At 46.3% G+C, this 13,518-nt stretch overlaps 3 protein-coding genes across 3 annotated transcripts; all 3 read left to right on the top strand.

Annotated features, from left to right (window-relative positions):
* Nucleotides 1-24: 24 nt before the first annotated feature.
* Nucleotides 25-750, top strand: N7506_001788 (uncharacterized protein; the record flags this gene model as incomplete). Its single annotated transcript, XM_056951084.1, has 2 exons — nucleotides 25-461; nucleotides 525-750. The coding sequence occupies 2 exons, from the start codon at nucleotides 25-27 to the stop codon at nucleotides 748-750; spliced, it is 663 nt and encodes a 220-aa protein (XP_056816999.1).
* A 987-nt stretch (nucleotides 751-1,737) lies between these two features.
* On the top strand, nucleotides 1,738-2,181 carry N7506_001787 (uncharacterized protein; the record flags this gene model as incomplete). Its single annotated transcript, XM_056951083.1, has 1 exon — nucleotides 1,738-2,181. One exon carries the CDS (start codon nucleotides 1,738-1,740, stop codon nucleotides 2,179-2,181), a length of 444 nt encoding a protein of 147 aa, XP_056816998.1.
* Nucleotides 2,182-2,587: 406 nt separating this feature from the next.
* On the top strand, nucleotides 2,588-3,181 carry N7506_001786 (uncharacterized protein; the record flags this gene model as incomplete). The annotated part of the gene is made up of 1 exon (XM_056951082.1): nucleotides 2,588-3,181. The coding sequence occupies one exon, from the start codon at nucleotides 2,588-2,590 to the stop codon at nucleotides 3,179-3,181; it is 594 nt and encodes a 197-aa protein (XP_056816997.1).
* Between the last annotated feature and the right edge of the window lie 10,337 nt (nucleotides 3,182-13,518).

Raw genomic sequence — 13,518 nt, 5'->3', positions numbered from 1 at the left:
AACCATCTAAGTATGACAGGTAAAATGGGATCAGAAAGGATTGCCCTTCCTGCAATGAAGTCTGCGCTTATTCCGTTCCGCCCAGCTGAAAATGTGACACCTGCGCTGTCTAGAGCCAGCCAGATCGACGACCCGATTGAGACCACTTATGTCCGAATGCTCAGGGAAGAGGCAGAAATGGACATCAGCTTCAATATCACGGTCGGTGTGGCTAATTGGGCACTGCTGGCCGGCTATCTCGTCATCCCCGGCACGTTCACTTCACTGCAAACTTCAAACCAGGTCGAAAAGGCTTTGCAAGTCAACAAAGCCGGTCGTACCGTGCTGCATACCATCCAGAACCCTCCATTACTCGGTATTGCGTGCCTCCTTCTTGTGAGTGGTATTGGAGCTCTCATGTGGCTGATGCACTTCCCAAAGCTCAGGGGAAATTACCTATGGCTGGTCAATAAAGTCTTTGTGTAAGTGAGCAACGTCGTGAGACAGATTTGGAGAGCGCGGGCTCAAGACTAAAACCGAACTAGGCCTCTATGCTTGAATGCTGCCGCCGGGCTGCTGACCACTGTCATCAACGTGTGTACCTCTCAAGGTGGAGACTGGTCGGTAATGGCAATTGTCACAACTGCTGTAACTGGAGCGACACTTTCTATTTGTTCAGCACTTCTGGCGATCTACAAATTCTACAAGTTGGAGGAGGTTATAAAAGAAGATGAGTATATCAGGCGTTTTCGAGCTGCGATCTCAAAGTGATGTGAAAATTTCAGACTGTGAAAGGTCGTGGTCACATGTACCACTGATCATTTGACAATGGTGTTGGATTTGTGCTGGTTTTCATGCCGAGATGTCAATCCATGCTTTTTGTTTAGTTGTAGATTTCGATATTACTGTTCTGGTCCCTATACAATCTTGGTCACGCACCTCTGTCATGTAAACTGTACTTACCCGAGCCCAAATGCTAGCAAGATTAGTTATTATGTGCCAAAGGATGCTTTATAAATATAGTAACTTTGAATACCCAATGGACCGAGGATCGACGGAAGGCCACTCTCAACGCCATCCTTGCACAGGAAATTCTAGAAAAGAAACAAATCGCTAGGTATCATTATGATCCCACGTAGCAGCCGTATTGCCTACAAGACAAATTTGCAGCTTGTGACTTTTTGCCTCCATAAACTTTCTCAAACTGTCACTGACCCAATGAATGATTCTGGAGGTCAACGCATCTGCATGCAATGGTAAAAAGCCTAGCGAAAGTCGCCGCAATTAAATCTTTATGAGGATTGATGCTGCTCTAGTGCTTACAAGTTGGTCGCTTATCCTTCCTCATGAAATAGCTGGCCTTACTCATTATTTGGCTGGAGAGAAAAAGTGTGTCTCAAAGTAAAGATCAACAAGAAATTTCCGGACAAAAAAAGTGATCATACTCAAAGCCAAGGCTCCAGAACCCGCCAGCAACTTATGGAGTTCATATTCCCACGTATTCCCTTGTCTCTTTATTCTGAGGCAAATTCCAAGGAGCTAGAGTGTAGCCAAGTTGATGCTCAGTTGCTCGGATTGAAAGTTGAGCAAAATCATACAAACATGAGGTGTACGCATTTCCTTGAAATTCAGTGTCAAATAATCCGGTCACGCGTTTTAACTAACGCATCGCTTGATGTCTCGAAATGCATAAATACCCGCTATCGACCGCTTAGATTTTTTGCTGTTCGCAGAGAACATCTCGGTTGGCCATTCAATATGGCACCAAATAATGGTGGAGTTACTAAAAACTCTACCCCCAAGGCCAATAAATCTCACCTCCCTGAAATGAAGCAACTAGCAAGCGATAATTTGATCTCTTCGCAAAAGATCCAAAGTGCAGTTGCGCAAGCGTCTATTTCGCAAGGGCGACACCCAACGCACAACTCGTCAGACGCACACGATGGTGGTCAGCTTAGCGACAGTGACCCGATTGGCCAAGCCAACTATTCGCCGCCATTGAACAGCTCAGTCATGAATTCTATCGAGAGAGACGACACCCCGATGCTTGATGCTGGCTCGGTAGACCAGACCGGGACCGTGTCCAGCTCAAGTGGTCACGAACGCCCTCCTGCGGCCGGTCATTCACAGAATCAAGATGTTGTCTCCCAGTGCCCGAGGTACCACCGAGCCCGAAGAGCCAGAGCTTCTAGCCACCCTTGATCCCTCCAATGATGAGGAGGAAGGCGACGCTCTTATAGATGGTTGGGGAACCCTGCGAGGATCAGCCTTTGTCATTCTCCAGTACGGGCCTCGCCATGAAGCCAAATACAAATTCAAATACCGACATGGATATACCAATGAATTCATGAATAGCATGTCTGAATCGTCTCTGCGGATCTCCCAGATCAAAGTTAGTCCAAGGAGCAAAGTCTGGCGGTATACCAAGAATAATGTTGTCGGGATCTACGGGATACCTCGGAAAAAAGAAAGAATCAAAATAAAAAATACAAGTCTGATCCCTGTACTTGGCTGAATATTAAATGGAAGAACCTGAGGTCAGAAGATACCGACAAAATGCACAATTTTTGTTCTTGGATTCCCAGATCCGATTTCATTCGCTTCTGCAATGGCAAGCGCGCTGCAGATGCAAAGATCAAAGAGGTCTGGGACAAACAAGAAGAACGCTATCAGCGTGTGCTCCAGAGTGACACCGGAAGAGGCTCTGAAGATCGGTCTCCCCCCTTGCCCATTGGGGTCAGCAGCGAGGCAATCACTTCCGCGAGAGCAAACACGACGTCTCAGTTCACCTGCAACTCAATTCGTATCTGCGGGCCGATATGAAATTCCCCTTTCCTCCACTGCACAATTGCGTCCAAGACAGGGGTCGTCAACCAACCCAATCAACCTTGATAGAGATGAGGCACCTCGCAATCCGGTTTCCTCCGGCGCTGCTGTGAACTCGAACACCAACGCCGTGCAGAACAAGTCCAACATGGCAATTGGCCAAAGAGCCATACGCACGGAAGCGGAATTCATGGCAGAATGGAAGCAAAAGAAGGGTTGGGATGACTTGAATGATAATCAGAGAGAAGCATGCTTGACGGTGGCGAAAGCCATTTATGGCCTATACCGGGATACGATTGCCCAAAATATGGAACCCCAAGGCTCGGTCAATACTCCGATTGGCCAACGACCAGGAGTAGCCGTCGCCGCCCATTGATGCCTTGATTTCCTCTAGATTGCTAACGTTGCTTTAGGCGTTTTGATTTACCAGTTCGATAAATTGATACTTAGGTCGATAGATAGATCGATAGATAGCTTTCTTTTATTTTAAATTGAAACGAATTTGTTGTCTTGCTTATTCTCATGTGGTATCCAGATTCCACGTAGATTACACAGAAAGAAGTGATTTGGCGTATCTCGTCTCCATAAAGTACCGACTCATTCGATTCCTGATGTTCTATTAACAGTATATGCATACTGCTACTCGGTGACGAACTTCACGTAACCGTTATGTATCAAGATGTGAGGAATGGATTGAAGACTTGGCCAACTGGAGGTAATATGCTTTCACGGGTGATATGAATACGTTATTCTATACGAAGAGTTGGCGTGATTGTACTCGAGGAGTGACCGACTCGATTCTCTAAGGTGACCGGCTTTGAGACACAACGAAATCGAGCTGATAGTGGGATAATAATCACTAAGAAAGTAAGAGCCGGCACGACGATATTGGAATATGAGTGAAGATGGTGAAGATGGTGAAGATGGTGAAGATGGTGAAGATGGTGAAGATGGTGAAGATGGTGAAGATGGTGAAGATGGTGAAGATGGTGAAGATGGTGAAGATGGTGAAGATGGTGAAGATGGTGAAGATGGTGAAGATGGTGAAGATGGTGAAGATGGTGAAGATGGTGAAGATGGTGAAGATGGTGAAGATGGTGAAGATGGTGAAGATGGTGAAGATGGTGAAGATGGTGAAGATCCAGCTTCGGGAGATAGTGCACAGCATAGTACGTAGGGTTATAATAAGTTCGACACCTTGAATGTATACCGGAAGTCTGCAAAAAAAGTCCAGTTCGAGGAATCATGTTCAACGCAATGATATAGCCTACTGTTGATGTCCACGTGCAAGGGAAAACGGTAGTTCTAGCAGTTTCCTCTCATTTCATTCAGAGTTCAAGACATAACTGAGCTAAAACGACCACATAAATATGAGTTCATTCCCCGCTCGAGTCCTCACTCTTATTCTCTTGGAAAACTTTTGGCCCCCCCAATTTCACGACTACCTGAAAAGGGATTACCTTCCCGATGATAGCCAGCTTAAGGTAAAACCCCCAGGAGGTTTTCATATCCACCCATATCATTGACAGTTGAGATAATGTCTAGTTGGGAGAGCTGTACGTGTGCCATTGGGAGGCAGTATTAGATTCATCGGACGCTACATAATTTTCGGCTAACGTCACATACACAAGCTGAGTAAGTACATTGATTCATGCGCATTGCAGTGCTATATTGCAAGATTGACAAGTTTTAACATTGAACTTTTACAGGCGACTCTGAGAGCGACCCTACCACCAAGATTTGGATCGGAAACAAATGGCGACCACCCAAACCCCGAACACAACAGGGACGATAGCCTGGAACGATGTCTTCGTGCCATTGACCTTGATCATCCCAACATTCACTATGCCAGCGGCTAGCACTGTGGAGGCCATGACAGTGTCCGACTTGCCTGCTGCTTCACAGCTTAAGCCTACGAGAGCTGCTGAAGCGTCAGGAAATGCGCCATCTTTAGTGACAGTTCGTGGGCTGGGCTTTTATTATTTGGTTTTTTTTACCGCGATGATCATTTCTCGAAGTCTATGATTCATCAGTCTGCAGGAAAAGATCATACCGGTGAAGACCATTGCGATATTTGATGCGAAAGATGAAATGCTTTATGAACTGAATCAGAGTGCCTATGGAAAAAAAAAAAACGTGCAACGCTGTGAAAAGCCAGAGTCCATTTGAACGTCCAAACGTATTTTTATGTTATTCGAAAACCAAGAGCATAGAATTTGTCTTGGTGATATTCAGACTTTCGAAAAACCTCCACTCTGCCGTAGGCAGCAAACTCTTAGCAAGGTCGGCTTTTTTCATTTCCTCCTGGACGTCCAGATTATGCGTGCCCTGCAGCTTTAATGGCATCGCTACCCGCCATCGCACCTGCCCTGCTGTTCCGTCCTTGTATTGTACCTCAAAATCCATGCAAGGGTCGCTCCACATTGTTGAAGCAAGGTAGCTGCCACAGTATCTGACAAACTGTGCGACGAAACCATACGTATTAGAAGCTAGCATTGGTGGCTAGGAAAGTGGTTAGCAGACCTCTAGCCTTGAATACGTAAGCAGAAACTACCTGTGGATGACGGCCCAGAACTTCCATGGCACGACCTGTCTGATTGGCCAACACTAGCTCCTTGAATCCATTCAGGACGAGCAATTGAGCTCTTTGTTACATCACCAGGTACGACAGCTTGCCAGCCTCACGCGAGTACGCATCGACATCCGCCATCAAGCTAAGGTTCTCTTTGGCTCGATTGCGACGCCTTTGTGATGCCAGAGCCTGGTGCTTCCGTTTATTTGCTGCGGCGCGTGAAACGGAGTTTTCCCATCTGAAAGGAATCCCCTTCACACTGGCGGAGGTAGCTGGCTTCTCCTCTTCGAGATCGACGCTCCGGGTCACAATGGCTGCTTCTGTAGATTGTGGTGGCGCAGCGGTCGTTTGCTGCCTTCCGGCATCTTCTGGGGGCAACAACAAGTCTTTAATCGATCTGTCAAGTGTTAGCTGGGATCAGGTGTTATCAGATAGAAACTCACAGTGTTCGAGGGAAAGGCTCAGATGTCATCTTGGAGAGCTTGAATTGATTCTGGAGACGTGAGATCTATCGGCTCAAACGGAGAAGAGGAGTACTATTTATGTCAAAATTTGCAGAATTTACTGTACGGAGCATAGCCCATAACACTCCCTGCACTACATGAATTGACCCCACAAGTAATCCTAGGAATCGAGGAGGCTGTGTCGTCATTTCTCAAAATTTACCACAACTACTCTCGCTGCCTTCGAATTAGACCCTTTTATGTCCATACTATAGTAGCCTGCGAAACGGTAAATAATGCAGGTAAAGTTATACGTGAAAAACTATCTCACGCAGTGGTGCTATTCTTTTTCAATAGCATGCCTGTTAAAGGAGGAGGATTGTTAGCGAGCTAGAAGACCCCTATTATTATTGCTCCTAGGATATACAGGGCAGTTAATAGAATGGTTGCTGTGCCTAGTGAGACACTTCAATATACACGTGAGTCTATCAGCGCGGTTTGGTCCAGCGCTTGGAATTCTTTTCTCTCCCTTGGGATGATACAATTTTGGTTTATTTGCAGCTTGTATTACACATGGCCAGGAATATTGCCAATCCTACTGGGTTTGCCTTTGGGTAAAGAGACTTTGACAAAGAGCATAATCCTTCATCTGAGAGCAATTCGTGCGATAGTTCGAGCACCACAATAGAGTGAAGGCTGTTGAGGTGGGAGAAAAAGCATTCCAGAGCTGTTTTCTGATGCAAAGCAACCTGCCAAGCGAAACCGTTGAAAGTTCAACCAAATGTGATGGAAATAGATCATCAAGAGTTCACCATACGCTGTTAATTTGCAAGATATCACTTTTCAGTTGCAGAGACGTAGTAATATGATGTCGTAAACAAGTGCCATCGTGATGAGGGCTAAAGGGGTATGTAGAAATCAAGGTTTGGCGATATAAAATCCAGTGTAATTCCTACTACCCTTTTCCATGAGTCGCCAAAACCACACACAAAGATGAAGGACAATCGGGTCAGCCCTAGTCGGCCTCCGACTGTGTGGGTTGATCAATCTGCTATCTTTCAGAAGCACCCGAGTTCAAAACCAATTGCTTTTCCTGATATTCAACCCTCGCCGAGTCAGAAAATGACTGCCGCCGCAACCGCCCTCAATTTGAAGAAATCACTCCCGGATCGCCCAAAGCGAAAGATCCCACAGCTGACCCTAAACCCATGGGATACTTTTGAACCTGTTGCTGCATCATCGCAAGATCGGTCTCTGATCTTTGCCCGACACAAGAAGATGAAAGGAGAGTTGGTGCATATCCAAGAACTCAAACAACAGTTCTCGCCAGCTACAGGATTCCTAGAACTGATGGAACAAATCTCTCATCCAAGTTTCTTGAGGCTAATGGAGAGTTACCATCAGGATGCATCCTGCACATTGATCTGGGAGCCAACGGAAGTGTCAGTCAGCCATATTTTAGCCTGCAGCTGCTCAATTAACAACGATGAACTGCTTGGAATTGTCAAACCGGTGAGTCAAACACAAGAATCTTGCAGATGCAGATGCAGCTAACTCAGGATAGGTATTGGAAGGAATACAATATCTGCGCGGGCTTGGGAGAGCACTCGCTACCCTTGGCCCGGAAACAGTCCTGCTTACACAGTCTGGTGATGTCAAGATCAGTAAGGTATTCGCTTATATGATGGTAATTTACGAAGGCTAACTTTCCCTAGCGGGCGTCGAGAATAGCTGCCAGATCCATGAATCAGAAATGAATCCTGCGACAATGAAATTATGCGCTCTAGCTGATGTTGTCACCAAATTGATGCTGAGGAATCCTACCTACGAATGGGAACCCGAGATCAAAGATTTGCCTTGCCAGCTGGAAAGTATACCCGTTGACGAACTCTTGCAGGTCAGTTCATTCTTCCGTCTCACCAGATTTTCAGCTAATGTGACAGAATACCATCTTTACCCGAGCAACATGCGAAGGGGAGTTGAAGCTGTTGGTCAGTGTAGCCAACAAGACTGCGTATCACGGTATCAAATCTTACTATGCTCGTTGCTGAACGGTGAACTCATTGGTGTTGGTGTGGTTCTTTGCTTGAAGGCCTATCCAGAAAATTCTCGCGATTCTGTCTTTCATCTTTGCTGCGCGGATAATATGTGTGTGGTAGATAAGGAAGGTAGGAGGGGGATTATATAGACAAATCACGGTACCGCAGGTGGCTGGTAACAATCGCGTTTTGAAGCGAAAGCCTTGTCATAGGTTCGAAATAGCTCTTGTACTAGTCCACAGACGCTCGCTTAACTTCTGGCCCGTTTTTCAAATCAATCATTGCTTATATGCCCAACCGCTATTAGTCTATAGGCGTTTATCTGTCGCCGTTTATCTGTCGCCTATTGGGGTAGCGTTTTGTGTAACATGAGGAGTGGGATATCTACATTTCATTAATCAGCTTGGCCCTACCATTCGAGCAAAATGCTATCATGTTTTGGCACAACGTGTTGCAGGAACAAGAATGCTGAGACGAAATTTAGAGGTACTTTAACGAAAAGCATATTATAGAATATACGTAGACTTGCATTCTGACGACGGGAGCTACTTATGTGAATATTGTGCTTTGCAGGCGATCTTGATCGAGCTAGATGATTGGAATTCTTCAGTCTATATAGCTCAAAGCTGCAAGACTTCATCGTTCAGCTAGTTATGAGACTCACTACCCTGGCAGCCACACGAACAAGACGTCGAGTGGGAATTTTCAGTCATGGAATCTGCCGCGCCGGTGTCGGCAGGATCGGTGATTGGAATTGGACTGAATGTAGGATTCCCGCTGCATACCGGTTCGCTCTCTTGCGGGCGATTGTTGCGGTCGCCATTATATTCAACAATACTTCCAGGCCAAGGAAGTCGGATGTCTACATTCTCTCTGGTCGTGCAACCGTTGATATTGGCGACGAACATAGGAGGAAAAGCAGGCGATTGTTTGGGCGTGTCGTCGGACGCATTCGAGGGTGAGTTATTGGCCACAGTGATGGGTGCGCAGTTCATGTACATCTCACGATTGCCGATACGATTGAACCACGTCCAGGCCAAGGTATATTTCCCGGGCTCAATTCCCTCGGGGATCGCGAAGTAGAGTTGGAGGGAATGGTCCGACGTGGCATCACCAGGAAGATGGCCGGGTACACTTGCGGGGTATCCTCCTTCGTAGGACTTGATGACTTTCCATGCCGATCTCTTTGTCGGCTCACGATCAGTGGTGAGACTCACCTGGCAAGACCCTCCACCATGGGTAGCGCTACCCAGAAGCTTGATGGTGTTGTTTTGCCCAGTCCAATAAGTCGATTCTTCTGTCGGTTCTTGAAAGGTGCCTGGTTGTAGCTTGCAAGGAAAATCACTACCATCTGCAGCCAGTGGCGAGTTGTTAATTGCGTCTCTACTGTAGGGCTCGGGTGAAGTCATTTTCAGGTGCGCATAGACCGGCGGAAAGGCAATTGCCTGTAACAGTAGGTGCCATCTTACGAATATCATAGCAGGAGGCGAGATTGTTTTCTGTGGGAGAAGCTGGTTTGGATATTGAGTAGCTGAAGACTATAAGAGAATTGAATACATTTTATACATAGCCAAAGTGTACATGCAGTGAAACGACACGTGAACTGCCGTGGCTGCCGCGGATATTTGAGTCCACCAGAAAGTCACATTATGACCTAGTTCTGCTAGTCTTTCGCCTCAAGATGTGCTGCCGCCAATAATGTCGAAAACTTGGTTTCCAAGCACATGTGGTTGTATTCGTTGAAAGGAAGCGGTGAGCCAACCGTACAGTACTAAAAGAGTTATCGCATTGCCTACAGTAAAGTGGAGGTCCTCATTCAAGTGAGTCGCGACAACTCACCAGTCCTTATAGGATATGAGACCGGCTCAACAATACCTCCATGCCCTAGTTTTCGCTTACACTGCGAACGCTACTCCCTTACTGCCCTTGAGTCCCCCTTTCCCATAAGTGCACCATTTATCTATCAACTCGCTACTGCCAATTTCGAGTTTTGATCGACTGTTTGATTTTTTTTTATCTGATCTTTTCATTTCATATCTGTTGGAATAACTAGCCACAGGCGACAATATGGTTGTTCCGCCAAAACCAGAAACCAACCTAGCAGACGCAGTCAATCAAAAGGCGCGCAGGAGACGAAAAACACTTTTCAAAAAAGCGTCTGAGTATAGCTCAGAATGCGGTGCCGACATACATATTGTTCTTCGCATGAAGAAATCTGGGAAGATTTTCATTTTGACCTCGAACTCAGAAGGTTGGCCTCTTTCCCAAAACCAACTAGTAAGTTTCTCTTTGTTATCCATTTCGTCGCTATGCAGATACTAATTCGATTCCAAGATGTCTTATCATCCTACACCAATCCATACATCTCCAGACAGCCCATAGACGAAGCCGTGAAACTACCGGGTTGTCAACAAGTGTCGCTCTTGGTAATGCTTCGTACAGGGCGCCTCCTGAAACTTCCAGTCGATTAGCTTGCAATATTGATGGCTACGCAAGCTATCTTCCCGCTAAATCTCTATGGATAGGATCAGCCTCATGTCGACCAAAGGGGCATGCAATAAATTCGCTGTCTGACAAGGAAAACATTGTAGGAATCAATGGTACTCAACTCCTGAATGATCTTATAATAAATGTCTTCCTCTAATCTGAAGCATTTCTGGTAACCATGTGTATCTTCTCAGACGCATGTAGTAAACACAACTTCTGGCCCGTAGCCTGGTGGTCGACCAGGCTACATCCGGTGGCTGAACCAGACAGGACAGTTCCCAACATCGCTCGTAGGCAAGCTTGAGAGTGAATATTACAATTCTTGTTTCGTATGCTACTTCTGTCTCGCAGTCTTGTGTATTCCTTTTTGTTCAATCTCGTTCTCCGAAAACCTCACTGACCTATTGCTCCGACATATCGATACCGACCACAATCACATGGCGTGTGCAAGTCGGATTGCCTCTGAAAAGATATAGCAGCTGTTCAGTCTGAAAGGACCTTGATTAAAAGCCACGGCCGAGCTGTTGCTAGCTAGCTAGCACGGCTATACCTGGTCATGTGTCTACCACCACCACCACCACCACCCGCACCTCCACTGCTCAGTCCACACGCCCAGCAAGACCCAGTCTTCATCTTTGCCAGAACGCTCAGACATCAAACTTTGGCGAAAATTCAGATAGACTCAGTTCCAGTGCCGGTAGAGATTCCGATGATCCAGTGGGATGGGTGCTTGGGTGGCTGTGGGGGAGGGTTCCTGAATATGCAATGTCTCCAGGGGATATGATACTCTCGCTGGACAATTCCCGTGGCGCTGCCTGATGCCCATAGAGGCAGCCTGGTAGCAAACAATGGCGTGATATCCCTCCTGGGGCAACTGCAGGTTGCAATGCCATCTCTGGTCCCACAGTTGGCTGTGGAAGGCGTCTATTAAAGATATTCTGACCACTTGACTGGCCCCGCTCCGTGTAGCCACGCTTGCAGGTGCAGGGGAGAACTGCCAAGCTAAGACGGTTGAGCACAGAAAACTCCAACTTCAACTTGATGCTGTACACCACAGTCTTGAGGCTGACCTGAATATAGTGCAGCTTGAATTCTGCTAGAAGCAGAAGGATATCCAGGAGGACAACAAGGACGTTGATCCAAAACAGATGAACGATTGCGCTGCGGCTGTTGCGACCGCGGATTGTACCCATCAACTTGAAAGCACCAACCGCTTCGTAAATGTAGATACCACTGATGACGAGATCTTGTATGCAGAAGCCTGTCAATTGGATTCGGTCGAATACCGCCCCAGGGCGAGCGAAACATTTATCACCGTTGTTGAAACCGAAGAAAAATACGGTCATAGGAATATGTAGAAGGCAGGCGTTGATAATGATCATCCATAGAACCCAACGCATATTCCTCATATCGGAGACGAGGAGGTGCAGACGCGAGTACAGTACGACGGCTTGGCCGGTGACCATCGCGTACCATCCGATTATGAAGGGGATTGACGTCGCGAGATTGGATGCTTGAGAAACGAAGCGAGCCATGGCAGGAATGGCGTGCACGAGGATCCCCCAGGATGCAATCTGTATACTCCAGAAATACAGGCTCCGGTAATGTTTGAAATTATCGAACGCGACAATTGCTGTTTCCAGAGCATTGTATGCGCCAATCGAGAACATGGCCACGATCTGAATGATTGAGACGTTCTCCATAAGAATGGCCCCCACTTTTGGGGGAGGCTGATTATGACCGTATCCATGATCTGGAAGGACTTGACACGAGTACAATGAATTTTTTCTATTAAAGTTGATGGATGGGAGCAGCAATAGATTTTATAGGTTACTCGTGGAGCCATGATAGCCAGTGATCTCCTAGAGCCCTAAGTTTCTTCAAACTCTTATCAGCTAGGATTATAGAGTCCTGAACGGGCTGGACTGGGCGGGCGGGTTGACAACAGAGTTGTCACACCGTAGAGCTGCGACGCATATGATCGATCATCGATCCTCGACCCATCCTTTTGATTGTGAAGTTTTCGTTCCAGCCAATATCAAAATGGCATATTGCTGCGCAGCTGGAACAAAGGGCTCTTTCCGTCCAAGTTGTGATAGTAACCTTTAGTTGTACTAAAGGTTACTATCACAACGACCGTGGAACGTGGAGCGGGATCCATGGTCAGCGGCGGCCGAACATCAAACTATCGTGGCAAATTACTGTATTGTTCTATGAATCACGCAACCGAGCACTCAAGGAATGACTGCAATGATTCATGGAGATCAGGACTTAAGCTTTGACTGAGTCAAAAAGGTTACAGTATCTAATTTCTTCTGCTACTAGTTTCTAAAAGTATCATGACCATGGCTGCCAGTACACTTCAAGCTATTTTACTGGAGATAAGGAATGACATTTATTACCACCTTAAACCCTTGAATATAGTATTCTATGAGATAACTAAGATGTTGTTTATTAATCTTATTGGGCGCGCGACCCTGAATATTGGCAATGATGAGAAGAAAGCTGGAAATAGTAGGGCTTTCGGACCGTCGAAATTTGGACCCACATTGCCAACTAAAGGCCAATCGATCTCAAGCTGTAGTACAGAAATGGAAGATATCTGTACAATATTCTCTGCTCCCTCCAATAAAAATTTGAATTCGTATAAGCTGTCTGCAAGTTTTACCATACTGGCGAAGATATTGAAGCAAGGCCAGGGGAGGAGACATCGGATAGGAAGGGAATATGCTTATATGCGGATGGCTGGAAGTGATATAGATACCATCTGGAACGTTTTATAAACTAGGTGAATGAAGAACCAGAATTGTAGCAACCGACGAATGGCCGAAGGGCTGTAGGGAACCCTGGCCACACAGCTATTTTTGCTTACCAGGATCTTCTGGGAAGACTGCGTGATATATTGAATACCGCACCTGTCTAAATCTTACATCCTTAGCAACGAAAACTTTCCACTTGTTGACAACGGAACATTAAGTTCAAGGTTTTGGACCCTGCCTAGATTTTTCCAAGTTCTGCCATTTTTTTCTCGATTCCAGAAATAGAACCTCCTTGATCTAATGTCCCAAGGGTCATTACTAGGGATTTTATCCCAGAAGATTGTCAGCGTCGATCTATGTTTACGCGTTTTATTTCATTGGTTCAACCGGGGTCTTATGTATCCAGCGTCTCA

Source organism: Penicillium brevicompactum (genome assembly GCF_028827555.1).
Source record: "Penicillium brevicompactum strain IBT 35665 chromosome Unknown utg000001l_segment0_segment0, whole genome shotgun sequence".
NCBI classification, from domain to species: Eukaryota; Fungi; Ascomycota; class Eurotiomycetes; order Eurotiales; family Aspergillaceae; genus Penicillium; species Penicillium brevicompactum.
The sequence above is the reverse complement of the archived record's forward strand: the minus strand, read 5'-3'. Positions and strand labels throughout refer to the sequence as shown.